This window comes from Vigna umbellata, chromosome 5 (genome assembly GCF_029865625.1).
Source record: "Vigna umbellata cultivar VRB3 chromosome 5, Vumbellata_1.0, whole genome shotgun sequence".
Lineage (NCBI taxonomy): Eukaryota > Viridiplantae > Streptophyta > Magnoliopsida > Fabales > Fabaceae > Vigna > Vigna umbellata.
Window position 1 is genome coordinate 30,123,837 of NC_142169.1, and position 26,673 is coordinate 30,150,509.

Consider the following 26,673-nt stretch of genomic DNA (forward strand, 5'->3'; position numbering starts at 1 on the left):
GGATGACTGAGTGACAGAAAAAGTAGATAACATGTTACAATGATAGTTCTGCAGATAAGATAATTTATGTTTTGGCCTGGTTGATTTCCTTTGTGGAGTAGCAGTGACAGGTTCAACAGAAACAAGTTGAGAAGAAAAAATAATACAGTCTAGAATAATAGGAGGAGGAGATGTAGGTGGTAAAGAAGTTGATAGTAACATGATCCACTTTCTAATAGTGATAGGCTTGTTCTCGATAACGGATTCAATAATTTGTTTTTTCCAAAAAAATTATATAATTTTTATTTATTTTCATATGTTAAATAATCAGTTTTAATTTTAATATATATATATATATATATATATATATATATATATATATATATATAAAAGAAATCAAGTTAAAAATTAAATAAAGTTACGTGAATATTTAAAACAAATCATTACATCCGTTTCTTAGGATATGTAAAATTTGGAATGTTGTAATAAATTAGGTTGTACGGATAACTTGTTTAATGGAAATTAAAATTTTTAAAATTTATGAAAGTAATGTAATCATTTATAAAATTAAAAATTTTACTTAAAAAAATAAGAATTTTTTTTTCATATTTATGTATATTCTTTTCATCTTTTTCTCAATGGTTTAATTCTAATTGATCATTTCTTCAGTTCAATCAACACATGATAGAGTTTGGTCATGTCTTCTTCAGTTCAATCAACACATGTTATTTTACTAATATTGGACACAATTTTTCATTGATATAAACTAATTTAATTTTTTATTAACGTTAATAGAAGTTCTTATTTGATCAACATTAACCATATTTTTTTACTCAAGATCAATGAGGACTCTTTGCTTTTTCTCTGTGTTTAAAGAGAAAATTTAGTCATCTTACTATAAATTTTAAATGAAATACTTGCTATTACATTTTACTTTTATATTATTCGACTAAAATCAAATCTAACTACGTTTCATTTTGATTAATGAAACTTTGTTTGAATGAGAAGAAAGAAAAGAAAAATAAAAAACAAATAAGTACAAAACAAGTAAAGAGAATAAATGATTTCAAGTTCTTACATTTTAAAAGAAATTATAATTCTAATTTTAAAAATACTTTCATAAATTTCTAATTTTTTTTAAAACTTTGTTTAAATAATATATTTTGTTATAAGATATTTTAAAGTGAAAAATATTAGTTACTGAATAAACTTATTTTATTCACACTTCCTTAATTAATATATATAGTTATTAAGAAAGGTTACTAGTTGTTATTTTAAGGACAAATATAAACACTTGTTTAAGCAGGAATGCTTAACTTGTTAATGAGTCTTACTAAATTACTTTACATAATAAATAAACAAAGTTTATATAGTAATGAAAATAAAAAATGTATTTATGATATAAAAAATAAGTATATATGCATTGAAGAACGCATTTACATAACAAAAGAAAAATGTTGGATTATGGGATAAAAAGAGTTGAAGTTAGTAAATAAGTCTTACTAGATTAACTGAATAAGAATGGTAAATTGTTATAAATCCATCCACTAATATATATTTACTTTCTACTAAAAAAAATTAATTGAAAATATGGTTATGCTTATGAATAAAATATATTTTAAAATTCAATGAGAAAGGCAAAAATTCTACATAAAAGCTATTCTCCTTCTTCCATTTACCAACGAACTAAACTCCACTTGCTCCTCACTGTTGAGCACGCAAGCCAACCAATCATGGCAGGCATTCGAATGATAGGTAAGTAACACGCTTCCTCACTTTTCGATTCAGATTCTAATTCAAGTGAATTAACCATTTTTTTTTTCTACAACGAACACAAATGCAGATATAGCCGTCAATTTCACCGGTGAGGCATTTCATCAAACATTTTTTGCTCGTCATTCGCCTATTCTCTATCTAATTCCAAAAACTGCAGATGGCATGTTCAAGGGAATCTACCACGGCAAGCAATGTCACGTCTCCGATATTGCAACCGTTTTGAACAGGGCTTGGGCTGCTGGCGTCACCCGAATTATTGTAATGTTTTCTTAACGAACCTTTCATGTCTGTAATGTCAAATTTTATTACGAATGTTAGTTTTGCTTTAATCATTAATTGAGCAAATAAGAGAAATTCAGAGTTATGAAATTGAAAGTTTAAGAAGATATTATATGTTTCAATTGGGACAACGAGAGATGCTTCGGGTATTTAAATTTAAAGCTGTTGATTGGACAAAGGATTTTTCGACACCAGTTTGATAACATAAATTATGAACTGTGTTTTATGTTTGAATAGTTTCTGGTCAGTTAGGACTTGCTTTTTGTGTTGCAGGTAACTGGTGGGTCTCTTGAAGAATCAAGGGAAGCACTTGCAATTGCAGAAACAGATGGTTTGTCTTATTAACATTGCTTTCTCTTGATGACTTTCAAATGAAGAATGTGGATTTTCACTAATTTGATGATTTATTGATCACTTATAGGAAGACTTTTCTGCACCGTTGGTGTGCATCCAACACGATGCAAGGTTGTTTTTCTCCTTTAGGAACTTTTCTATGGAAATGTTTGTAACTATGACTTAGTCTATTGGTTCAGGAATTTGAGGAGAGTGGAGATCCCGAGAAGCATTTTCAAGCTCTTTTGTCCTTGGCTAAAGACGGAATTCAGAAAGGAAAGGTATGGTTATACACTTGTGGTAAGACAACTATCAAACATCTCTAAATTTTAACTAGACATCTAAGATCTGCATAGTTGAGTTCCATCTCATTTGTAATAAACATACTCACTAAACATTGTCATTGTGTACGTTGTTCTCATATAGTTGCAGAACTTGTGTTCCTAGTTCAGAAACTACCCAAGTACTTAGAGATAACTGTCAAATCATATTTACTTCTCTTTATATGCAAGGTGGTTGCTATTGGAGAATGTGGATTGGACTATGACAGGCTTCATTTTTGCCCAGCAGAGATTCAAAAGAAGTATGCAATCTCTCCATAGTCTCAATTAGATATGCCTCATACTCGTTTTCTCTTTTATTGATTTTTGTAATATATTAAAATCATCGACAAATCATATTTTTTTTTATCTGTGAAAGCAAGGTATTTCGAGAAGCAATTTGAATTAGCACATATCACAAAACTGCCTATGTTTTTGCACATGCGAGAAGCTGCTGCAGATTTCTGTGAAATAGTGGAGAAAAATAAGGACAGGTGAGATTGCTGGATCTCACTGTTTTCAAATTAATAAAGTTCTAATCCTGCAGCTTTAATTTATCTAATGGTTAGCTTATCATTCTATTTATATTGTGAAGATGAATTTAAGTGTGAGAGTTGACTGTACCATGGCCATCTAGGCTGTGGTACTTCTGCTTTCAACTTCAGGAATGAAGGGGAAAATAAATATAAACGGTTTAAGATCCCCTTATAGACAACGTGCAACATCGAGGCCTTTGACAACACACATGATACAAACATTATTTGCAAAAATAGAATAAATAACATTAAATTTTATATCTCGTTTACCCATATTTTTGAGCTTAATATACGTCAGCGCATGTGTTTTATTCTATTCCTTGTATTTTATGAGATAATCAATTCAAAATGTAAGTTGTCTTAACCATTTTTACCTGTACATCAGGTTCACTGCCGGAGTCACCCATTCCTTTACTGGTAGTATGGATGATAGCATTAAGCTTCTCTCATTTGATAAAATGTACATAGGTAATTCACTTTTTGAAGGATTACTTTTGACCAATTTGAAGTTACCTTGATATGTCGGATATTAGGCTTTTCCTTTTCAAAGATAGGATTTTATTGTTCTAATTGTAATTTTGTTGAGATAAAAAGATGAATATACCTTGAGAAAGATTTCTGTTTTCATATCATTGGTTCTGATGTTTGGATACTAAAAAAAGAAAAGGAAACACAAAAATAAACGTAAAATTTATGAGTTCAATATGTAAAGGCTAATTACGTGTTTCTGTAGAGGATATTGGTGTGTTTAATTTTCCTTGTTAAAAGTTGCACAAAATTTCTGTTTCAGATATTGGATTGTAGTGATTGAGTACTAGAAATCCAGTTAAATCTCATCAATATTACCTTGGTCCTGTGGCAGGCATAAATGGGTGCTCTCTGAAGACAACTGAGAACCTTGATGTTGTTAAGGGTATACCTATTGAAAGAATGATGATTGAGACAGACTCACCATACTGTGAAATCAAGAATACTCATGCAGGAATTGGTTTTGTTAAATCTACATGGCCTTCTAAGAAGAAAGAGAAGTATGATCAAGAGTGCATTGTTAAGGGCCGAAATGAACCTTGTTTAGTTAAGTAAGTGGGATGGTTTTGTTTAAGCTGGCTTGTGACAACTTCCTAGTTTATTAACTGCTTCAATATGGCTTTGGCACCATAGCCACAAGGAATATCTTCTATTCAATGTAACTGTAGTTAGGAAATCAATATTCAAGTTTACTAGAATTGAAACCCTCGGCATGATTTGCTAGTTTTTTCCTTCTTGTTACGTTATAAGACTATCCTATACTTATAACTAAATGAATTTAACATTATGCATAGAATTATACCTCTTCAAATAATCATGATTGCAATTTTTCAGGCAAGTTCTTGAAGTTGTTGCTGGCTGTAAGGGCATCACTGACGTGGCTAACCTCAGCAGAACAGTATACCATAACACTTGCAGGTAACATAGCTTGTCTCTAGACTTGGGTCTATTACTGATGGAAGTAAGAACTTGTGCAATTACTAGTCTTTGATCATGCGCAGATACAACATTATCAGATATGACTCATCCTCCAATTTGTCAATTCTTGAAAAGTATAGGATATGATATGTATAGTATTCGTATTGAAAATAATCAAATTAAGATATACTTCTATACTTCTTAAACATTGGTAAATATAAAATAAAAATTATAAATAACTGTTTTCCTAAAATCCAAACAAGAAACATACTTCTACATTACCAACTATAAAATAGAAATTACAAGTAATTGCTTAATTTCCCAGAAATAGGAATAGTACCAATTTATTTTCTCGTTGTGCATTATCTAGAAATAGGATAATTTCGGTAACTAGCTCTGTTTTTTCAAGAAAAAAAGATTCCATTTCAAGATTTCTAGCAGCATCAAAGCTATCTCGGCATATGCATGACTCCACCAGTGTTCAATGTCTTAGTACTTCCATGCAAGTATAATTCATCTTTCAAAAATAAAAATGTGTATTGTTACTATGGGCTTATAGCTGACCGATCGGGTAAGTGGCAAAATAATTAGAAAGAACGGAGCAGTTGACATGCCACGAAAGCATCTCTTGAACGTTCGGTCCGACAATCGTTAAGCAGAGTTAAGACACAATTAATGTCACAACGGCTACTGTCAAGCGGTTAAGGTTTGCATTAATGATCATTAAGGGGTAAATTAATTGGTCAGATTCTTTTAAATTCTATAAAATAGGGGTTTAATTTCAAGGTAAACTTACTTTTGACTCACTATTGAATTACTAAAGATCTACAGAGAAAGATTCTGACTTGAGCTTCGGAGTGTAGCTTCGGAGTGTATTCTACAGAGAAAGATTTTGACTCCGAAGCTCAAGTCAGAATCTTTCTCTGTAGGTCTTTAGTAATTCGATAGTGAGTCAAAAGTAAGTTTACCTTGAAATTAAACTCCTATTTTATAGAGTTTAAAAGAATCTGATCAATTAATTTACCCCTTAATGATCATTAATGCAAACCTTAACCGCTTGACAGTAGCCGTTGTGACATTAATTGCGCCTTAACTCTACTTAATGGTTGTCGGGACCGAGCGGTCAAGAGATGCTTCTGTGGTATGTCAACCGCTTGTTTCTTTCCAATTATTTTTCCACTTACCTGATCAGTCAGTTATAAGCCCATAGTAACTAACACTTATAAACCAATTTTGTGATTTAACTTGTTTCTTTTGCAATGGCAGAATAAAGAAACGGGTAATCTAGTTCCTACGATAATAACAATTGTCTTAATTGAGAAAAAAATAGTCAACTTATTTGTTTTTCATGAGAAATTGACATATGCTATTACATCCTTTTTTCTAATCTCAACGGTTGTAATTTTGTTTTAAACATTTATTCCTCTCCATGGAAATCTCGTCAGCCTCTTGAAGTTATTCTTCACTATAATTCCTACAAAAGTCAGTAGATTACTTACAGGAGTTAACTAACTATATATTTACCTAGGATTCAAATAGTGAATAATAGAGGGAAGTGCAACTCTTGGTATACCTATCAATTAAGTCTATAAACAACTTCATAAAACGTTGAAGTATCCTGTTCTCTTTTCCTTCATATTTGTACTCTCTGGACTCAAATATAAACGAAAATGAGTCATATATGGAGGATTCAAATATAAGCAAATTTCAATTCCTAAACCTTATTTAATGTTCCCATTTAAAATAAAAATGACCTTTAAACCTAAACATAATTATCAATAAATATAATTTGGGGGAAATTTAGGAAAAATATCACTCTATTGTACGAAAAGAATAATATTAAATAAATTTGACTTATAAGTAGTATAATTATAAGTGATTAGATTATTACTACAAGTAATCTATTATCTTTTGCTGGACGAATAGGTATTATAGTGATAAGTGGCTCCAAATAGAATTTCCCCTTGAGGATGATGAGATTTTATTGTAAAGAAACAAGGGTTTGAAAATGTTTTTCACAACTGTTGAGAATAGAAAAAATGTTGTACTTTAATATGATGATATGATTCCTCGTATAAAGAAAATAGTATGCTTCCTTTGACTCAAATGAAAATAGGTGGACATTAGATTCTAAATCTTAATGGGTGATGCGTGGTTCTCTTGTCCTCTCCTTAAAAAGTTTGCTTTAGGGCCTATAGTGCACATCCTAGTTTCTATATTGTGAAAGGAATTGGAGAACCATTCACTCATCAAAGATAAAAATGTTGAATCCCAAAAGCACTGGGTTTATGTGCATACTAATTTGACGCTTGTCTTGAAAAAAGAATACATGTATAAGGGAGTACATTCTCTAATATACACACTTCATTGGCTCTTGAAAATAAAAAATAGAAATGGTCTTATTTACTAAAGGAGGGGATGAAGTTAATGCTATTCCTATTTCTGGGCAATAAGAAATCGAGAGTTCACTAACAACTTTTGTTTTATATTTAGTTATGTCTAAGTCAGTTCTTTGTTTAGATTTTTGAAACTCTGGGGTTTTCAATTTTTTTATTTTATTTTAGACAAGGAATGCTAGCTCTCAAACACTCTTTAATACTTTCTCTTCAATTGGTCGAAATTGTATGGAAATCACAATTTTAGGTGGGTCTCACTTCCAAATCAAAAGAGAGACTTGTTAAATGAGAAACGAGACTCGTAAAAGGTTGTGATTTCTGATAAATTTCGGTTAATAATATGGAGAATGTTGCTACTATTCCTCATTTTATGTTTATCTTGGTTTAGTAAGTATGTTGTTAAGAGATTTTTGAATATGTATTCTAACCTTTATATCTCTTAAGAATTGACATATCAACGTTATGTAATAGGGAAAGTTCTAGAACACTCTCTAACATGCTCTTGTATCAGTTAAAAAAGTTTTACAATCGCAAAAATTGGTAAAGAGAATCATTAATTGTGGGGAGATGGCATATTCAAAAGATTATGTTAGAGAGTATGTTGTTCGTATTTCATTGTGTGTTGTATCTGATGCTCATGTTGTATGCCTATGATAATCATAGGAAGAAAGTGAAAATACAAATCTAGGTCATCAATTTACATTAGGCTTGGCCAAATTTGTCTCGGACTAGAAGATTGACCTCATGCATATTTTTCTTTTTCAAAAAATTGAACTTAACTTATTGCTAAGTTGTTAGATGATTAAAGTCTTGATTGATGGGCAGCGTCTCGGACCAGTACTAGAATACCATCTAATGATTTTGAATACCATGCTGCTTGCCAAATTTGCTCGTGACTCGTTGCCATATGGACTGTCTCCGTTGTTATTCTGTAGGGTGTGCTTGTGCATATGTATATTTTCCTAATATGCGCTCTGGAGCTCCAATAAAAATATTGCTTTGCAGGATTTTTTTCCCTCATGACTTGGATTCTGCAGCTGATGCTCTACTAGCTGGCGGTAATCCTTCTTAAACAGACCTGCCAGTGACTTGACCTTTGCTTTTCTTCGGAGCTGTTCGGTAACCCATATCTGCATTTTCTTGAGAAAGCTAAGTGTCCTTGAAATGCAGCTGAGATTGTCCGTCCAGTCCTCTTTGGGAAGTGACAAATCAGAACTGATTCCCAGAGGTCGATCTGATGAGTGTATGAAAAATTATTTTATTGTATTTTAATGAGCTTATAATGTGAAGAAATTGTGGTACTAAACCAGAAGCCAATAGGATTCGATATGTCGTATGTAGTGGATATGTATTTGTTGGGTGTCATGTCAAGAAGTAAATCGATGGAGGCTAATTGGTGGTCGATCTGCAGTCTCCTAAGTGCTGCTGCCTCCAAACATTTTTGTTGCTTTTCACCTTTTTTTAAGTCAGTAGAGTTCCACTGCTCAAGCCTGGTGTAAGATGATGCAACAGTCACTGTCATCGTCATATCACGCTGTTTCAAAAAGTTATTAAATTAACTAATTATAAAACCTGTTGTTGACAATGATGGACATTCATCTGAAAATGTGATATCGAGCAGAGCTATCATGAAGGAATGAATCGTTATCAGATTAGAAAATTGTTTAAAGCGACTTACATAATTTTTTTTTCTATGCTTCCAGTATCGCACAATCTCAATGGATTTAGGTTGAATCGCCGTCTAAAGTTATAGCTTTTCCTTTGGTAAAATAATAATTTTATTTTTAAAAATAAGTATCAAAAGTTGTATTTTTATTAAAACATGCGTATTATTATAATTATAATTTTTATATGTAGTCATTATACCTAGAATAAAAATTAATTTTATTAATATTGCTAAAAAATTTAAATTATATATAATACTTTTTATTTTTCTTTTAATTGTTTTTACTTTTTAAAAAAGTGAATCTTGATTCAAATGTAGGACTATATATATCATATTTAAAAGTAAGAGTCCATTTTGAATTCGTGTCAATTAGGTGATATGTTTGAACAAACCATTTGTCATCTTTAATATCAAGTATTTTCTATTTCTTTTGGATTTATATATATATATATATATATATATATATATATATATATATATATATATATATTACTTCAATTGGTTAGAAAATTTACCCTATCATTCTCATAAAAAGAGCTGCCAAACTTCTGGGTTACTTGGTAATCATCAGTCTGGGTACTACTGAAATTATGTGTAAAGTAATGACGATATAGAAATGACTTGAATTAATCGCTTGCTTAAATGAAAGCTGGTTCGAAGAATTATTGCCTTTAACATGCTCGTAGCCAAGCTGCTTTCATACTTTCAGCTACCACTCGTAGCGAAATAGTGGCTCTAATCTGTCGCCTTGGCTTCCATTTTGTCATTATTTCACCCTCAACAAGAGTTTAGGACTTCAAAAGAATTCACTTCAATAAATTATTAGTTGACCAAACTCTGAAAGCTAGCCTTTCATAATTACAAACAGTGTAATTAACATCGACCCCCATATAGATATGATCGTTAGTTGTTCAATAAAAAATACATTTCACAACTGCCTGAGGATCTACTTATTGTATAACGGATATGACGGGCAAATTGACAGGAAATTTGCCGAGTGAATTTTGCGGGCAAAATTTTGATCGATTAAATTGCTTTATGTTCTGGCACTTGAGACCAATTCCGAGCTTTCAACATTGATTCCTGCATTATCCTCAAGTACTGGAGGAGATGATGCTGCCCTAGCTTCAGCCAAATTCAACCGCAATGGGCGACCTTGTACTTCCTGAAAAACGTATCACATTCAGACGGAATGTAGTTACATAATCAGACCGATATCATAAGATGAACTTGAAATTGCAAAATTGATGTACCGAAAATGTTCTTACCACACCATTCATCAAGTCCAAGGCAGCTGCTGCAGATTCGGCAGTTGTGAAAGAAACAAAGCCAAAACCTCGAGATCTTCCACTGTCCTTCTCATAGACGACTTTGGCGCTCAATACGCCTGGTTGCTCAGCAAAAGCTTCTCTAAGACCCTGTGAGTTCACTCCCCACCCAAGGTTTCCACAATAGATCTTGTGAGGGCTGTCTACAAACCCTCTGTAGTTGTTCCTCACTTTTGCCCCCATTACCAATCTTTCCCCTCCTTTCGGTACCTCTGGGAAGTTTACCTTCGCAGTCCTACCACCAACTTGCTGCTCACCCAAACAGTCATTAATATTACCATTTAGGTCACAATTTAGATTAGAATGATCAGATCTCATCAAAGCTTTTAATAAAATAATTTGAGTATTGCTTTTTATAAGATATCTCCAACATCACAATACCAACCACAAAATAAGAGAGATCTTCTGGTAGAACAAATTGTCATCCAGAATTATTGTAAGGCAAGGAAAATAAAAAATCATATATCAAATGATAAGGATGCAAGAGCTACTAATACCAACTCAGCAATTCTGTTACAAAGGACAACTCAACAATTCTGCTATTGCTCCGCAATATTGCAAATTTCCTTTTTGTACTTATTCTTTTATTTTCAGTGACGCATAGCATTTATGCAGTGCCTGTACATATATACAAGACCTCTGAACACAAATTTGCAGAGAGAAAATTTCCTCATTCTCTGATATTTTCTTGAATCCCTTTATCTTTATTTTCTGTTATAATTTAGAGTTCTGATTGCTAAATTCATTCATGGATCAGTTATTGATGCCCAACAAAACCTCAGTTCTCCATACCTTGTTAATTCATCTGGCAATCCTTCCTTCATCGTTGTCCCAAAAGTTCTTGAGGAACCAAACTATTATCGTTGGTCTTGCTCATTTCAAAAAATAAAATAGGTTTCATTGATGGAACCATAGAAGCTCCTACTTCTACCAACTCATCATTTCCAGCATTGCAAAGAGCCAATATGTTGATTGTTTGTTGGATTCTCAAAGTTGTTTCATCATCATCATTGTCCAAAGCATTATTTGTATGGATAATGCCTTTGACGTATAGAATGACTTGAAGTAAAAGGTTCTTACAAGGGGTCATGATTCACATTTCCAATCTTCAGGAGAAGATCTCTTCTTTCAAACTAGGAGAATTGAGCATTACAGTTTATTTCACCAAAATCCTGAGGGATGAACTCAATTTTTTCCTCCCATCACCAGCTAGTTATTGTGCTTTCAAGTGCACTTGTAGTGCTCCTTGGAATGTTACACAAGATCACTTTACTAAGTTTCTAAAGGGACAGAACTCATTCTGTTGATGGATCCCCAGCCATCCTTGAGTCAAGTCTTATTTCTTATTATGAAGCGAGAAAGACAGATTTTTGGTGATCAATCTAATCAGTCCAAAGCAAATGTGAAAGGAGTCTATAAGAACAACATTGCAAGCTGTGGAAAAGGTTCTGGTTATGGAAGAGGCCATGTACCTCAAAAGGGAAGCTATGAAAGAGGCAATAGTTCTAAAGTCTGCAATCCTTTTGGAAAAATAGTACCTTTGATACTTGCAGCAGAAAGCATGGTTTTCCCCGCATTTCAAATTTAATAATCAGACCCATGATCAAAGTCAAACTAATCCAGTTTTTCAAAATCGAGATTTAGTGAACAGGATCGTGAAAATTGAAAGGCAGAGTTGCAGCCTCGGAAATTTGGTTTTACTCCTAAGCAGTGTCAAGCTTTGTTAGCACTATTACAACAGTCTAAATCTAGTAGCAGTGTTTCAAATCAAGTTTCAGTCATCTCTTCTACATCAACATCTCCAAACATGTCAGCACATATTGGTAACTTTCCTTCATTTAATCTTTGGACACTTGACAATTGTTTATTTTTCTCTTGTTTCACTTCATATCATAAAATTAATCCTGTCTGTATCAAGCTGCCAAATGGAAATCAAGTCACAGCAAACTATTCTGGAAGTATTTTCCTCAATAAAAATGATATACACAATGATCAGTACATTCCTTGTTTTTCTTTTAATCTTCTTTTAGTAGCAAAGTTAATCAATTGTGCTAAAATATCCTAATCTACTTTTTCATTTTGATGATTGCATCATCAAGTATTGCCAAGACAATAGTATTTATTAAGAGGACAAAACCGGAAGAGATTGTATAATATTTCTTTGAAATGTGATAACAACCATCAATATGATTTTTTTAACACTAAAACCACAATCAATATAAAATGGAGGAATTAGTATAAATAGTGCCACAAGGAAAGAAAACCCTACGCGAACTGGATTTTTTTTCCATTTCTCGGGAAAATTGAATCATTTTCCCTTAACTCATTTTCATAATATAAGTACTTGATCATCTTTGATAACTCAGTAAATCAGAACAAACTCCTGGAAATGTTTATCACTACTTTGATTAAAGACCGTAGGAAAAAACAAATTATTGGATTAGAAAAGCAGCTACTCCTGCTGGAAATATGACTATGAACATTGAGCAAATAAACCATTAAAACGTTCTAATAATACACTCTCACACTCTTTGCAACACATTTTCACCTATTGATTGTAATTCAAGTGTTCGCTTATTTGGGAATGAAACCTGCTAAATGTAGAATAAGACCCACACATGTGGTAGGACCTACATGAATTGGAGTGTAGAGGGTGTTTTACTAGCATCTTTCAATAACAAAATTATATAGCAGGTAATGTACTGAAACTTACAGAGCCATCAAACATTCGAATTGCCTCTTTAGCATCCTCTACAGTTGCCATTGTGACAAATGCGAATCCCCTGCTTCTACCCGTGACACGATCATACACAATCTATAAAATTGAATCAAACGAAATACGGACCAGCATTAGATTGCACCATAAACACCTTAAATTCATCAATCAAGCAGAAAAATAAGCACAAAGGATGAAAAGGGTGAAAAGGGAGAATAAAAATGGCGAAAAGAAGAAACCTCAACAGACACCACGCTACCAGCTTCTCCAAAGAGCTCTGCCAATTGGGAATTAGTAATTGAATATGGCAAGTTTCCAATATAGAGCCTCCCGGCATCGTCGTTCAAGTCTGAAACTTTTCGCTCTTCCTCTTGTTCTGTTTTTTCAGAGGTTTCTGTTACCGGTTCGTCTTGTCGGGACTCTGTGATGTCTTGACCCACTTCCAAACCATCGAAGGTGGCGAACGGTGGGGACAGACGATGAAGTGGAAGAAACGAAAGACTGAAATTTTGGGACTTGTGGCTAAGATTGGGTGGTTTTTGGAAAATGGGTCTCTGAGGGAAGTTGGAGGTGCGTGAAATGGAAGAGTGGGTGAGGGAAAGGTTGTATATTCTGTTGCAGACAGAAGAGGAAAAAGAAGCTGCAGCAGCCATTTAGTGTCTGAGAGAGAAAAGGATTGTTTTTTTCAGAATTGAGTATGGAATTGTTATTCCTGCAGAGTTACTTAGCAGGATAAGGTTCCTTTGCTTGGAAACACTTCGAGATGGTACTCTCACTTCCTTGCATCAATATCTTTTTTATCAATATGTTAGGTTTAATACTTCGTCCTAACTTTTAAGGGTTTAGTTAAAAGGCATTGTACCTTTTAAAAAAGTTTATATCTCAAATTTTGTTAAAAAATATTTAATTTTGTTTTTTTCTCACACCGTTAAAAATATAACGGTGCAAATGCGTGGTTAAACCTGAGTGAGTAAAGAATTAAATGCAGAGAGAGAAACGTAAATGGTTGTTTGAAAAATTAAATGCAAGAGAAACGTAAATGGCTTTATCACCCAATATACTATTCCACCCTATATCATCCTATATCACCCAACAATGCATCAGTTTTATACATCCACCTTCATATCTCATCCTATATACTATTACACTCAATAATAACTCAAAAATGATATAATTTTCGAAACCCATAAAACTAGATATTTCACTGTTAGGACAGAATATATACTCTTTGTATTTTTTTTAGATTACTTTCCAGAACACACAAATACACAGACAACACTTTAAACTCTCAAACTTATACAACATACAACTCACAAAGTATAACCCATTTTCTCTCTTTCTCTCACGGTGATGCACAACTCACAAACAAACACATGACTCAATAATACATGCAACAACTCCATTCTTTCTCTGGTTTCTCACGGTGGTGAACCTTTCTCTCTTTCTCACACAAATAACTCTTACAAAACACCATGACTTTGTTGCACACACTATCGGAGACCCTCTCCTTTCTTTCTCTCACAAAACCGTGAGGCTTCTCTCTTCTTTGCATTTTACTGCCCAATCCCACGGTGCACACACTTACAAGTATGTCACGCTTCTTCTCTTGCCACAAGGTGCCAATTTATCATAAACAAAAGCACAAACATCCAAATATGGTGACTATTTTAGTGCTCATTTTCGGTGCTCACATAATTACATACAAACAAAGCATTTCCTGGTGCGTGGATCCAAACAAATATTTAAAGTTTACCCAACACACTCATACCATCATGTAATGAGAGTACATTACTCCACATTTATACCACTTCCATACATTTAATACCCATAAAACATTCCATGCAATTATAAAATAATAATTTATTATACCCATAAACCTATGTTGGTATCTCTATTGAGAACACAACCCATCACCAATGCACTCTATTGTCATATTTCACTCATACAACATGTTAACACTTCCTACTCTTATTTACATTCTTAACCTAGCCAACCTAAGGCTACCCTCCAAAGATTCACGATATGCACTTTTTCTTACTACAAACCACATGCACTGTAATCCTTCAACCAGTGCATTCATATTCTGGGAATAACATCCTAAACCATTTTTTTTCCTTAGCAACCCACAACCTTCCAATTGGGTATACTATCTATCCACATAGTTTCTCAAGATTAACAAGTTTCAAAAGAAACACATCATGCTCAATCAATACATCAAAAAGTTAACTCCCCTTACTTGGGTTTTCTAGTGAATTCTTTAAAGGCCCCTTGGTTCCTAGAAAATCCTGTGACTGCATCAAGGGCCCCTGCACAACTCCTTGGTACTCACAATCTTCTCCCTATTACTCATTACGCTCATGGTGGAGGACAAAAAGTGGTGGTTTCTCTCTTGCGCACTCTCTCGAGTTGTTCTAGAATGTAACTTAGTGCTGCTTCTTATTTCGCACACAAGCCGCCAGAGGCCGTGCATTCTTCCTCCAGTACCCACCGGATTCTCATTTAAGATTTGTGGAGCTTATAATATGATGGCAAAGCTTCCCAGGAAGTTGTTGGAAACGGGAGTTATCTGCTCTACGGTGATTGTTATGTGAAGAGGGTTAATCCAAAGGTGAGAATTATTGAGATGGAGCCCTCTGATGCAAATGCAATGGCGTTGTCATTCCATCATGATCAGAGAGTGATTTTGGACCAGGTTGGAGGATTTGCAGATGGTGTGGCTGTTGAGATTTGCACCTAACATATCATTTTAATTTTTTTTTAAATATTTACACAGCGCAACCTCTTCAAACATGTCACGTATTCATAACACCACATTGCACCATTATGTTTTTAACCGCGTGAGCGAAAAGGACCAGATTGAACATTTTTTAACGAAATATGGAGTCTTACTGAACTTTTTTAAAAAATAGGATCACTTTTAACTAAACCCTTAAAAATATTGACCAAATGATGTATTAAACTATTTTTTTACTTTAAAAAATAGTAAAAAAGTGTACCTAAGCAGACTGTCCTAGACATATAAATTTTGTAATGTTGGATTAAACATTAAAAAATAAATTTTTAAGTTTAATTCAATTTTACTGACTTACGGAATAAAATTTGTATTCATTTATATGGAATAAAATTTGTATTCATTTATATATCATAATTTCTTCTCAATTTTAGTTTATTTAAATTTTTCAACAAAAATTAAAAAAAAAATCCCTGTTTCCATTTTACACGGTTTCGTTACAGTGGAATGTCAATGATTTTACGAAATTAGTTTCCAAATTGATTCGGTTTTTCTTTGAAAAATGTAACATGTCAGTACTATAGTTCAAGTTTTATGCATCCATTATCATTCATTTTTATACTTGTGTCTAATAAAAAAAATTGTTAGAATTTATTTGTAATATAATTACTATAAAAATAATAAAAGTATGGAAAATTTTAATGGCCGTTGATAATCTTATTAGTAGTTGAAAAAAAAATATGAAATAATAAATACTATGACAATTAGCTGATAAATTAAACCAACAAATCACGAATAGTTCTAATCTCAAAGGAAGTTGTTGGAAGTAATTTGTTTGGCGGGTGCGTAGGAGATGGGGATTTGGCAAAATTTGAACTACTATGTTATGAGCCGTCTTTGTCCCACTCCTGCGGAATTGCATGTCACGTGAAAATCGAATTAAACTCAGCAAAGCACAAGTTTTACTATGGCATCTAACAAACATGTTTCTTTTTTTCTTCTCAAAGGAAATCTTGAAACACTGGTGAAAACTGAACCAGAACTCTATTGATAGTGAATAATGCTGTCTAGTTACCAGATATTTTTAAAAAATAGACTTTAAGTTGAATTCAAATTTATAAAACAGAATTATAAAATAAGATTTGTATTTATTTATACACTATAAATTTATTTTTTTCAACATATACTTATATTCTCCATATTGAGATAGTTTGTTGTACTTGCTATTTTCTAGATGGCAGGATAATAAAATTTTGACTTGCTGAAAAGGAGAAAAACACACGAGTGCCTTGATTTAAAAAAGACTAAAGGTGAAAGTTGTGCAATACATAGTTCCTAAATACAAAATAGAAAACCAAGTTTAGACTTGGCAGAAATATACATAAATGGAGTTTCATGCTTTTATTTTCACACAAAGACACACAGTTGTCTTCTGCATCAGGGTATCAAGTCATTAGTTTGAACCATGCCAAAGACACTCCCCTGCATAAAGACAAATTACTACAGAGCCAAGGATGAGTTGCCTAAAGTTACCATGAGCCAAGGATGGATTGCCAAAGTATGAGCCAGGGATGAATTGCCTAGACCAGATGTTAGGACGATCCTACAGAACGAATCTTGCCACAGTCAACACAGTCAACTGAAACAAAGCTTCTTCATCTGGTCTCATGAAGGATGGGTTCGGTGCAGTATTGAACCAAACCCCCCCTTCATTCTTTTCCTGTCAGACTTTAAGGTTGCAGCAGTTACCTGCTGCTGCAGCCCATTTGGGGGGTATGATCATACCACGCCCACCATCTATCATGTCTGCCAGAGTGTGGACAGAAGATCCAAAATGATTGAGGGAAAATCTGTCAAGACCTCCCCGCGAATACATGCTAGTCACTTCTGAGCCAGAAATATTTGGACTGCTGCCATTAGTCTCTTTTGATGAATTCAAAGTTCCAGCTTCAGACTGAAGGAATTCAGAACTCTGAGAACCACTGGAATGAAATCGTTCACCAACAGTTTCATGCACTCCATTGCCAGTTTTGCCATTTCCATTACCAGATTTCCTTGTGTTCAAGAAGCGACCACCACATCCTCTTGGTCGCCTCATTGCATGGAGATGGCGAGATTCATGCATATAAGGCTGTAAGACAGATTTACAACTCAAATAACTACAGACGTTAAAAAGGAAATAGTACTATTTCACAAGTAATCAGTGTCTGATCAGCATCGAATGTGAGTGATTGGATCCTTTAATACAGAAACACCTTAAAGATCAAATTTATTTTGTTAAAATAACTTTAAGCGTACTTGATATCATAACATAATTCATTCGTCATATGATTTCTGCCTATTAAAATTACAGAGGAATCTGAGATGATCTAAGTTTGTGAAGCTCATTTAACATTTTAAACTTTTATATCTTTTCTATTTCTTTCATATAAAATGAAAGAAATAGATGAATAGTATGATACTGTGATACAAAGTCACCTAAGATTCATCTTATGATATAAACTGATAAACAGTCAAACCCAATCGAATGGTAGGTTTTGAACTGTGAATCATAAGATTTGAACAATTACGATCGCTGCAGAATGCACCTAACAAATGCACTATTTATCGCCTTTGGTATATAGTACACGTTACTTAAAAGAAATAATCGACCACTTTCTACAAAAGTTAGGCCAGAGACCCTATCATAAGTCATAGCTACTTTGTTTCAAGGCCAGTGAAGCCGAGGCTACACAATGTTCATTATTAGTATGAAATGAAAAAATATTTGTGATACCTTGCGACGTTTAGTCAATTTGTGATGAAGTACAGCTTTGGCACGGGACTGCCGACGCCTAATGATTCCATGGTACTGCTTAGCATTTACGTAAATTGGTCCATCATCAGATGTCATGTTAAGTGGCAGCATTATACGTCCCTGAATTGTTACAGATGATACATAGATGATTTAGTAAACAGAGAAAGATTAAACTATACTACCAAATGATAACTAAATGAAAAATCAAACGTGAGAGCATGTATAGAGAAGCTTGCTCAAGTAAAAGACAAACCGAAATTTGAGGTGCATAAGCTGAGAAGAGCCCATAAAATTGATCCGTATAAGGATATTTTGCACATATCTACAAAGGGAAGGATACCAAGCAAAAGCAAAATATGTTTACTCACAAATACGAAATGCTAAAATATAAAAGTGGTTACTTTTTCGAGAAGATTTTACCATGGGCTGACTAAATCCTATCTCAAAACGAGAGTGAGAGTCAGCTAGTGATGGCTGCAGTGATATGGTTGTCTGAAGCGTCTGCGCATCATCTGACATTTTACAATCATCTGAAGAAGAAATGTCTTAATGGTTACCCAAAGGAAAGTTGATGTGTCAAGTACAGAAAACACTGTCACTTCTAACAAATGAAAAACAAAAGCAGAGTAGTTTTCTAAACAATCATCAATTCTACTGGAGTCCGTGATATAATTTTAGATTCAGAATTTAAGCCACGAAAAATTCAGTTTCAAGTGTGTTGGAAGCTAGCACAAGGACCTAAAAGGGTAATCTCATTTTATCTGTCTTACAACTCGATAAATTGCATTTTTTATATCTTTATGGAATTTTGGAAGACAGCATGAGAAGAGGGGATAGCTCTTCATGCAGGAATTGGCTTCAGCCGTAATACCAAAAATTTGAAAACAATAGTTTCAGACTCTGCGGTTGAATGTGTATCTCCTACTCTGTGTGTGAAAGTCTGAGTTCATATATCTTAATAACGGTCTTCCTTTTCAACCCATATCAGCTAAACAATGGTAATCAACCATGTCAATTGGATTTATTCCTTGTTTAGAGTGAAATTATGGAACTGCAATACGGACCATTTTGCATTGTTTGAAAATTATAAGGGGCTTTTTAAAGGAATTTGGACTGTAGAAACAAATTTGAGTTTGGAGAGATACTATACTACGGAGACGATGTGAGTACGTTAACCTTTTTATTTCATTGAGAATAAGGGTAAACTCTAAAGTGTCGTCTGCAATGTTTTCAGTGAAGCCATTTTTTATTATACTTTCACCAGTTCAAATCAATAAGCAAAATTCATCACATTCCAACGTTAGTAAATCAAGAAGAAAAATTAAGTTGAAGTCCTTAGATCTTTCATATGTATAATTTATTTCCTTTTGGTGATCCTGACCCACCATTCTGAACATCAAGCTTCCTTTGTTTGCATATCATTCTTCTCCCAACTAAAAATAAGTCCCAAAACAAAAGGGCAAACCGACATATTGAAGTTCTTTTACCATGTTCTGCGTTCATGGCAAAAAATAACACTACTTGACTGTACACATGTTTAAGAAGAAAAGAAAAACTCTCTGCATTTTGAGGAACCAAACCTTACTAGAAATATTTGGTAGATTCACACGTTGAATGGATTTTCAACATTTTTCATAAACACTCCCCTAAACTGATATCTGCAGCTTCTCTCCCTTTAGATTTTCCCAGCAGAGTTATGACATCATTAACTTTTCCTTTATCATAAAGTCACCTCACATGATAATCATCTCCCAAAATGTTATGCCAAAAGGATGCACAGGAACTAGTGGTAGTGATATCTGTGTGTATCACTCACAACTCCAACAGTTAATAATTTCAATCACTAATTTGGTGAAAACCCATGTAACTAAATTGCACAACTCAACCAGAGAGACACATCCACAATTAAATACCTGGAAAGATGGTAAACTGAGTTGTGTGTCCTTTGCCCAACACTTGTTCAGCTCCTCTTGCCGATGGCTTATTGGCAGCAAGATGGTTTATGCAGTTAGGAAGCTCCAATGAAAAGGGTTTCATTTGGCCACAAGACTCCACCCCATGAACAGGTTGAGATCCAAAAGCACTCCACCAGGGTGCTGAAGCTGCAGATGACAAGGCCCCCACAGAATTGGGTGCATTTCCTTCATGTTCTTTAAGATAAACAGTTTGCATCGCCATATGCGCCCCCAGAAGATGATTTCTAAGTTAATCGTATTGGTGTGCAGAAAGAAAAAAAAATCCTGTAAGCAAGGATGGAATAACAACTATCATAGCAAGACAACTAATAGGACCAAGGGGAAGATACAAATATACAGTTTCCAAAAATCTCAAATTTTCCAAGAAAGAAATAGAAAAGTAGGGAGAATCAGTACATAAATAGCATGTACCTCAGATTTTTATTCAGTCTTCAGCGTAAACATCAACAGAGAGAAGCTGAATTGAAATATACATCAAAAGACAATTTCAATTTCCATGTCTGATCAATAATCAAGTATAACACTAATAACACAAAAAAAAAAAGTTAATCAGATTATTCTATAAAGCCATAGCAATAATAACAGAAGACTTTAGAGCTTGAAAGGGGACACAAAAGCGGAGATAATTAGAAGAAGACAAAAGTAAGACGGGAATTACAATCAAGAAAAGCACATCCCAACAACTATCCCAACTGAAAGTACAAACAATAAACCAGATATGAGCATACATACCAAGTACAAAACCGAGATACATAAACCGAGAGACCCAGGAAAGCAAGCTACAGATACAAGAAGCAGCAAAAAGAAAAGACAGAGACACCAAGAAACAGAAAAGTGAAGTTGACAATAACCGTTAACTCCAAGAAGGAGAAACAAAAGGGAGAGACTAACATACGAAAGTCAGTGGTTATAGAGAGTGCAGAAGGAGTAGCAGCATCGAATCCTACGCAGAAATAGAGGCAACCCCATTAGGTTGGAGTGATGTCGGCAGACTTTCAAGCAAAAGAACAGAAAGGAGAGAGAGAAAGTGGAAGTGAAGGGAAAGAAGGAGATGAAAGCGTACAAGTGTATTGGAAAATAACACGCCAATGAGCTTTGGTTTTCATGCACACCAAGGTCCCTCCACCATCTCTTTTAGTACTATATGACCCTTCTTTAATACTATTATTATTATTATTATATTTTTCAATGAATTATAACACTAACTGCCACTAATCTTTTGTAGTATCTAACATTGATTATACTTGCTTTTCTACCTCACTCTCCTCTTCTTCTCTCAGTTTCCAAAACCCAAAATAGGATGGTGGCAATATTTTAAGCACCACCCTCTTCATTTGTGGCAATGTCTCAATTTTTTTCTAATATTATATTCTCACTAATGCAAGTTGAGGAGGCACCTTATGCTAAGTTTATAGATATTAGAAAATGTGGTCCTGTTTCTTGAGTGTCTTGAGTTCTGATTCTGCATGCCTATTAGGCTCTGGTTTGGTCCATTAGATGATGAGAGGGGTCGGTAGCATTATACTATTTTAGTTACACACACACACACACATACCCTTTGATTGCCCCATTTTCGTATTCAGAAAATTTGGTTGCTCAATAAAATTGTCTAGATCTCCCATTTTTCTTTAGTGTTAAGTGCTCTGCGATACGTGAACAGAATTGTTGTTTCCAACACTCAAAAAGTTTAACCGTTCACGCCCTTTGAAAATCAAATTGACTTAACTACCTTAAAGTTATCTATCACTTTCGTTTCTTCCACTACTTTCATTCATATCTGTGGGACACCAGACCATATATATCACCCTTTTCTGCTCTTAACACGCTTCCTCATAACATAACCATTATTTTACTATACATGCAATGTCTCCTGTTTTCTTAATGAAACAAACATAATTAGTTGCTCTTCTTTCTAGAATCAAATCACTTCAAAAATATTAAGAATCTAATTCAAAAGTTAATGCTGGTAGTCAAGCAACTTAAATAATAATAATATATAAATATATTTTCGTCATTTCGTAACATTAAAAGTTAAATAAAATATTCGAATCTATGTAACTTTTATTAAATCTTACATTGTTTAAATTTTTAATTAGATTTTTTTTTTCATAACTCGCTTTTAGATTATAGATTCCTTCCACATAAATCATATTTACAATAAATCATGTTAATACAATATTCTTTTATATTTCTCTTTTTGTGTATTAAAATCAACATAATATATACTTTTCAAAATATACTAAAACATTGATAATTTGATTCTTTTGTCATTAATTTTATAATTTAGCATGAATAATCATGATAATATAAAATTATAATTAAATAGTTAGGTTAACAAAATTTACATTTTATATAACATTATTAATAATATAATATTTTATGGAAATTATATCGATGTAATTTGACTTTTTTTAGTGTATTACTTCTATTTAAGTTTTGTTTATCGTTATTAAATAATATTCATTAATAATAACAAGTCCATATGAAAGAACAGGTAAAATAAGTTTCTAAAATCTCTTAAACTTGCCAATATTAATTTGTACTTAAAAACAATCAGAGATTTTATACCAAATATTTAATAAATATGTAAATTTATTCATATTACTTTTGAATTAAGGTTATTGACACGGTAATGTTGATAGTGTAGCATGTTATATTTGCAAATATATAGTTTTTATCTTAGAAAAGTTTGAATTGAGTTTTAAATATTGGTCGAAACTAAGCTTTTCTTTTACTGATTTGACAAAATCGTGATCTGTGTTTAGAAATAACATAGAGATCAGTGCATAAACTTCGATTTCAGCGATGAAACCAGATGGTTCAGAAATAGCATGGTACAAAGAGTGTTACATTAAAAAAAAAAAAACATTTACACATCTAGAAATCCACCTACAACATGAACAAGGCATAATAATATTTATACTGAATATTCTTCCACTTTTCTCATCTTTTGGATTCTTTCACCAAAACAACTTCGTACCAGCATTGTTACATTTTCAATAGATTTTTAGATAGAAACTATTGTAATTTGCTTAGCTGGCACCGGTGAAAAACCACCAAATGTTCGTATTTGATTTTCTTGGTGTTCTTATCAGGATTTCACGATTAAGTGGTGATGATGAATATTTGACTATTGCCACTATCAGTTCTTAAAACACTCAATTCGTAAGTAATCTCCTTAAGTTTTATAGTATTAAAATATGGTAAAGGGAAAATAAAGGGTTTATAAATAGTTAAGAGTTGTCTGAAGAAGCCATTTGAATCTTAGCCACATAGAAGATTCTGTTCCCTGCACCTTATTGAACTTCATTTTCATTAGCCGGCTATATTGTTTGTTTTTAACATGTTTCATGAAAACATGTTTTCTATTTAAGGTAGCTCTCTAAGATAACTGTTACTTAGCAAGACCTTCTTTTTCATCTCCTTTTCTTACTTTTTTCCCTTCTTTTATGATAAAAGCCTTGTCAACAAATAATTGCACACTATTTAAGCGCACCACTCACGAAGAAGACACATGTGAAGAGAAGCGGAAAGGAGGGAAAAACCATACAGAAAACAAGTACATAGGAAAGGACCACAAATTAATATCCTTTTTGTTCCGGTTGCCTCAGTTCCCCTCCCTACGAGAATATTCAGTTGTTACTTTTATTTCTTTATTGGTTTTGTTTAAGATGGGATCAATGGATATCATAATACTAATTATTATTATTCTTTCCTCCTTTTAGTCAATAAATTACTACATCGATCGTTTCTTATTTGTTTTTGTTTCCTGCTTGAGGTAAATTTTAGAATGAAATTGCTGAAGGAGTCCTAATTAAAAATACAAAATATAACCCATTAATGTATCTAAATTAGCGGTGAAAATGAATGATTTTGATATGTTTAAGCGTGTTTTTTTGTTAAACTAAGAAAGTTTGTAAGTCATTTTTAAAAATTTGACTTGACGTATGAGTCTACATTAAAAAATATGTTTTATATGATGTTTCAAAAACAAGTGAGTTTATTGTAGTATTATTGGTCTAAATAAGTTCCTTTATAATTAACCTTTTCTTATATTAATGTGGTATAAGTTCCTTTATATATATTATACTTACCCAAAGCTTATGCACAATTTTTTTGTTGAGGCTATAGTGAAACTTTTTCTCCAATGATAAAGATGACTTTTGTTCACTTATTTATAGTCATGAATGCTCTTTAAAAATGACCTCTTTATCAACTGGATATAAAAAATGATTTTCTTAATGAAGATTTGCTGAACAAAATTTATATGGAGCAACCTCCAAGTTTTGTTGCTCAAAAGATTGGTATGTCATATTCACAAATATTTCTGTGGCCTCAAATAGTCATCGAGGACTTGTTTTGGAAAATCTAGCAATGTTGTGCAACAGATTGGTATGACTCGTAATGAGATAGATCATTTAGTCTTTCACTGTCACTCAAGTGTTGGGTGTATCTATTTAATAATATATGTTGATAATATTGTTCTTAAAGACGATGATCACTATGGCATCTCCCAGATGAAACAACACATTTGTCACCACTTTCAAATCAAAGATCTTGACAAATTTAGATACTTTTTTGGGATTGAGATAACATAATCCAATAATGGTACTATTATGTCTCTAAGAGAAGTATGTATTAGATATTTTAAAGGAAATTGAATTAACTCATGATTCTAATACCAAGCTCCTACCTAGTAAGGAGAACCTTTATCAAAGCATAAGAAGTATACAATATTAGTTGAAAATTTGAACTACCTTACTTTTATTCGTCCTAACATTTTCTTTATAGTTCATTTCTCAATTTCCCATGTACATATCATTGGAATAAAGTCATTCATATATTAAAGTATGTTAAAGGATCATTCAGAAAAAAACAAATATATATATATATATATATATATATATATATATATATATATATAAATTAAAGTATGTGTATCTTCTTTTAAATACTTTCCGTTTGATGAATTTTAAGAAAAAATAATCATTTGAAGACATAATATAATGAGACATTAATTCTATTCATATACAGCATATATATTGATTTCACCTTCAACAAAAAAATTTAAAAAATAAATTTGAATTTTTTTTCTATATAATATTTAACTTTTTCATTTATACTCTATTTCAAACTTAAACTCACGTTTAAATTCCTAATATTAGATAAATTTTATCCAAAATTTCACTTAGTTTAGCAACCTCTTACATATAAATGTATGATAAAAAATATACAAAAAGATATTGTTTTTCCGTTAGTAATTTATATAAATGCAAATTTTATATTCTAATAAACCTATCAAATAACAATCATTATAAAATATTATCTAGTCAATTATTATTTTCCTTTTATTATTAATTTGGTTTTGTATTGATCCTTTGAGAAATAACTTGTCTATCATATGAGAAATAAAAGATAAAAAACTTAATTATTCACTTTATTCTTATTTTTATAAGTTTCAAGTTAGTTCTTATTTAAAAAATTATTATGTCATAATTTTTGGAAAATTAAAGTCCTTTAAAAAATATTAATAGTGTTAATGATATGTCATAGGTTAATATGTGATTTTTTTAATTTTTTTTAAACGGTTTACTATCAAGTATTAGATCTCTAATATAACACATGGCATTAACAATGTCACATTACATGATAATGACATGTTTCTGTGTTAATACAAAATGTTATTCTTTTTATTTTAATTTAGTCTCTATATGTTCATTTAATTTAATTTAGTGTCAATTTTTTTTACGAATAAAGTAATATTGTCTTTCAGACCAAATTTATTATTTGTATTAATGTTATACTAATATTTTTATTAAAAATATATTTTTAACTTAATATATTATCATATATTATTAATTCTTTTGCTAATCCATATTTTTTATAAGATTAAAATTAATTAAATATAAATATTTTTACAAAAACTAACTATTTAAAATTAATATATTATTTATCTATATTTCTTTTATGAGAATAAATTAATTAATATCATTTAAACAAATAAAAGATTTAATTTTTTTAAAAATTGAGACCATATTTAATATTTATATAAATGTTATAATAATATTTATATCTAGTGGTAAAAATCGTGATTAATAAAACATAGGAGATAATATATCAAAAATTAATTTTTAATAAAATATTAATATAAATAATAAATTTAGATGGGACAATATTATTCTATTTTTTCTAAATAATAAAACTAAATTAAATTAAAAAATCACATATTAAAATTAAATTAAAATCAAAACACTAGCTAACGATACTAATCACATCTGACTCATATGACAATAAAATTTTTATTAAAAATATTTAAAAAAAATTACATATTAACATGTGACATAATTTTTTTTAAAGTAACTTAATTGAAACAATCTTTTAAAAACTATGAAAA

At 32.0% G+C, this 26,673-nt stretch overlaps 3 protein-coding genes across 10 annotated transcripts; 1 reads left to right on the top strand and 2 right to left on the bottom strand.

Moving 5' to 3' along the window:
* Positions 1–1,623: 1,623 nt before the first annotated feature.
* Positions 1,624–8,725, top strand: LOC124845109 (TatD related DNase). Its single transcript, XM_047322154.2, has 12 exons — positions 1,624–1,734; positions 1,823–1,843; positions 1,913–2,013; positions 2,308–2,365; positions 2,456–2,499; positions 2,568–2,648; positions 2,880–2,950; positions 3,071–3,181; positions 3,609–3,691; positions 4,086–4,302; positions 4,586–4,669; positions 8,071–8,725. The coding sequence occupies exons 1-12, from the start codon at positions 1,713–1,715 to the stop codon at positions 8,135–8,137; spliced, it is 960 nt and encodes a 319-aa protein (XP_047178110.1). The 5' UTR covers positions 1,624–1,712; the 3' UTR covers positions 8,138–8,725.
* A 793-nt stretch (positions 8,726–9,518) lies between these two features.
* CP33 (chloroplast RNA-binding protein 33) lies at positions 9,519–13,559 on the bottom strand. The gene is made up of 4 exons (XM_047322153.2): positions 13,015–13,559; positions 12,773–12,874; positions 10,000–10,308; positions 9,519–9,896 (listed from the first exon to the last, which is right to left on the bottom strand). Exons 1-4 carry the CDS (start codon positions 13,426–13,428, stop codon positions 9,768–9,770), a joined length of 954 nt encoding a protein of 317 aa, XP_047178109.1. The 5' UTR covers positions 13,429–13,559; the 3' UTR covers positions 9,519–9,767.
* Positions 13,560–16,775: 3,216 nt separating this feature from the next.
* Positions 16,776–21,359, bottom strand: LOC124845105 (nuclear transcription factor Y subunit A-10-like). 8 transcript variants are annotated; one of them, XM_088091537.1, is made up of 8 exons: positions 21,343–21,359; positions 21,175–21,222; positions 20,691–20,736; positions 20,217–20,503; positions 18,724–18,833; positions 18,557–18,625; positions 18,283–18,423; positions 16,776–17,637 (listed from the first exon to the last, which is right to left on the bottom strand). In XM_088091537.1, the coding sequence occupies exons 4-8, from the start codon at positions 20,479–20,481 to the stop codon at positions 17,230–17,232; spliced, it is 993 nt and encodes a 330-aa protein (XP_087947663.1). In that variant the 5' UTR covers positions 20,482–20,503; positions 20,691–20,736; positions 21,175–21,222; positions 21,343–21,359; the 3' UTR covers positions 16,776–17,229. The 8 variants fall into 8 exon arrangements, with proteins under 8 accessions (XP_087947663.1, XP_087947664.1, XP_047178101.2 ...); XM_088091538.1 differs by lacking the exon at positions 21,343–21,359 and adding an exon at positions 21,012–21,058 and having other exon boundaries at positions 21,175–21,336; XM_047322145.2 differs by lacking the exon at positions 21,343–21,359 and having other exon boundaries at positions 21,175–21,336.
* Between the last annotated feature and the right edge of the window lie 5,314 nt (positions 21,360–26,673).

Excerpts from the sequence above, each read along its gene's own strand:
- CP33 (XM_047322153.2), bottom strand. The coding sequence starts at position 13,428 with ATGGCTGCTGCAGCTTCTTTTTCCTCTTCTGTCTGCAACAGAATATAC. Across the intron at positions 12,875-13,014 it reads GTAGCGTGGTGTCTGTTGAG|ATTGTGTATGATCGTGTCAC; the intron begins GTTTCTTCTTTT and ends TCAATTTTATAG. Across the intron at positions 9,897-9,999 it reads TGGACTTGATGAATGGTGTG|GAAGTACAAGGTCGCCCATT; the intron begins GTAAGAACATTT and ends TACGTTTTTCAG.
- LOC124845105 (XM_088091537.1), bottom strand. The coding sequence starts at position 20,481 with ATGGCGATGCAAACTGTTTATCTTAAAGAACATGAAGGAAATGCACCC. Across the intron at positions 18,626-18,723 it reads TAGGATTTAGTCAGCCCATG|ATATGTGCAAAATATCCTTA; the intron begins GTAAAATCTTCT and ends TTCCCTTTGTAG. Across the intron at positions 18,424-18,556 it reads CTTATGCACCTCAAATTTCG|GGACGTATAATGCTGCCACT; the intron begins GTTTGTCTTTTA and ends GTAACAATTCAG.
- LOC124845109 (XM_047322154.2), top strand. The coding sequence starts at position 1,713 with ATGGCAGGCATTCGAATGATAG. Across the intron at positions 1,844-1,912 it reads TATAGCCGTCAATTTCACCG|ATGGCATGTTCAAGGGAATC; the intron begins GTGAGGCATTTC and ends CAAAAACTGCAG. Across the intron at positions 2,366-2,455 it reads TGCAATTGCAGAAACAGATG|GAAGACTTTTCTGCACCGTT; the intron begins GTTTGTCTTATT and ends GATCACTTATAG.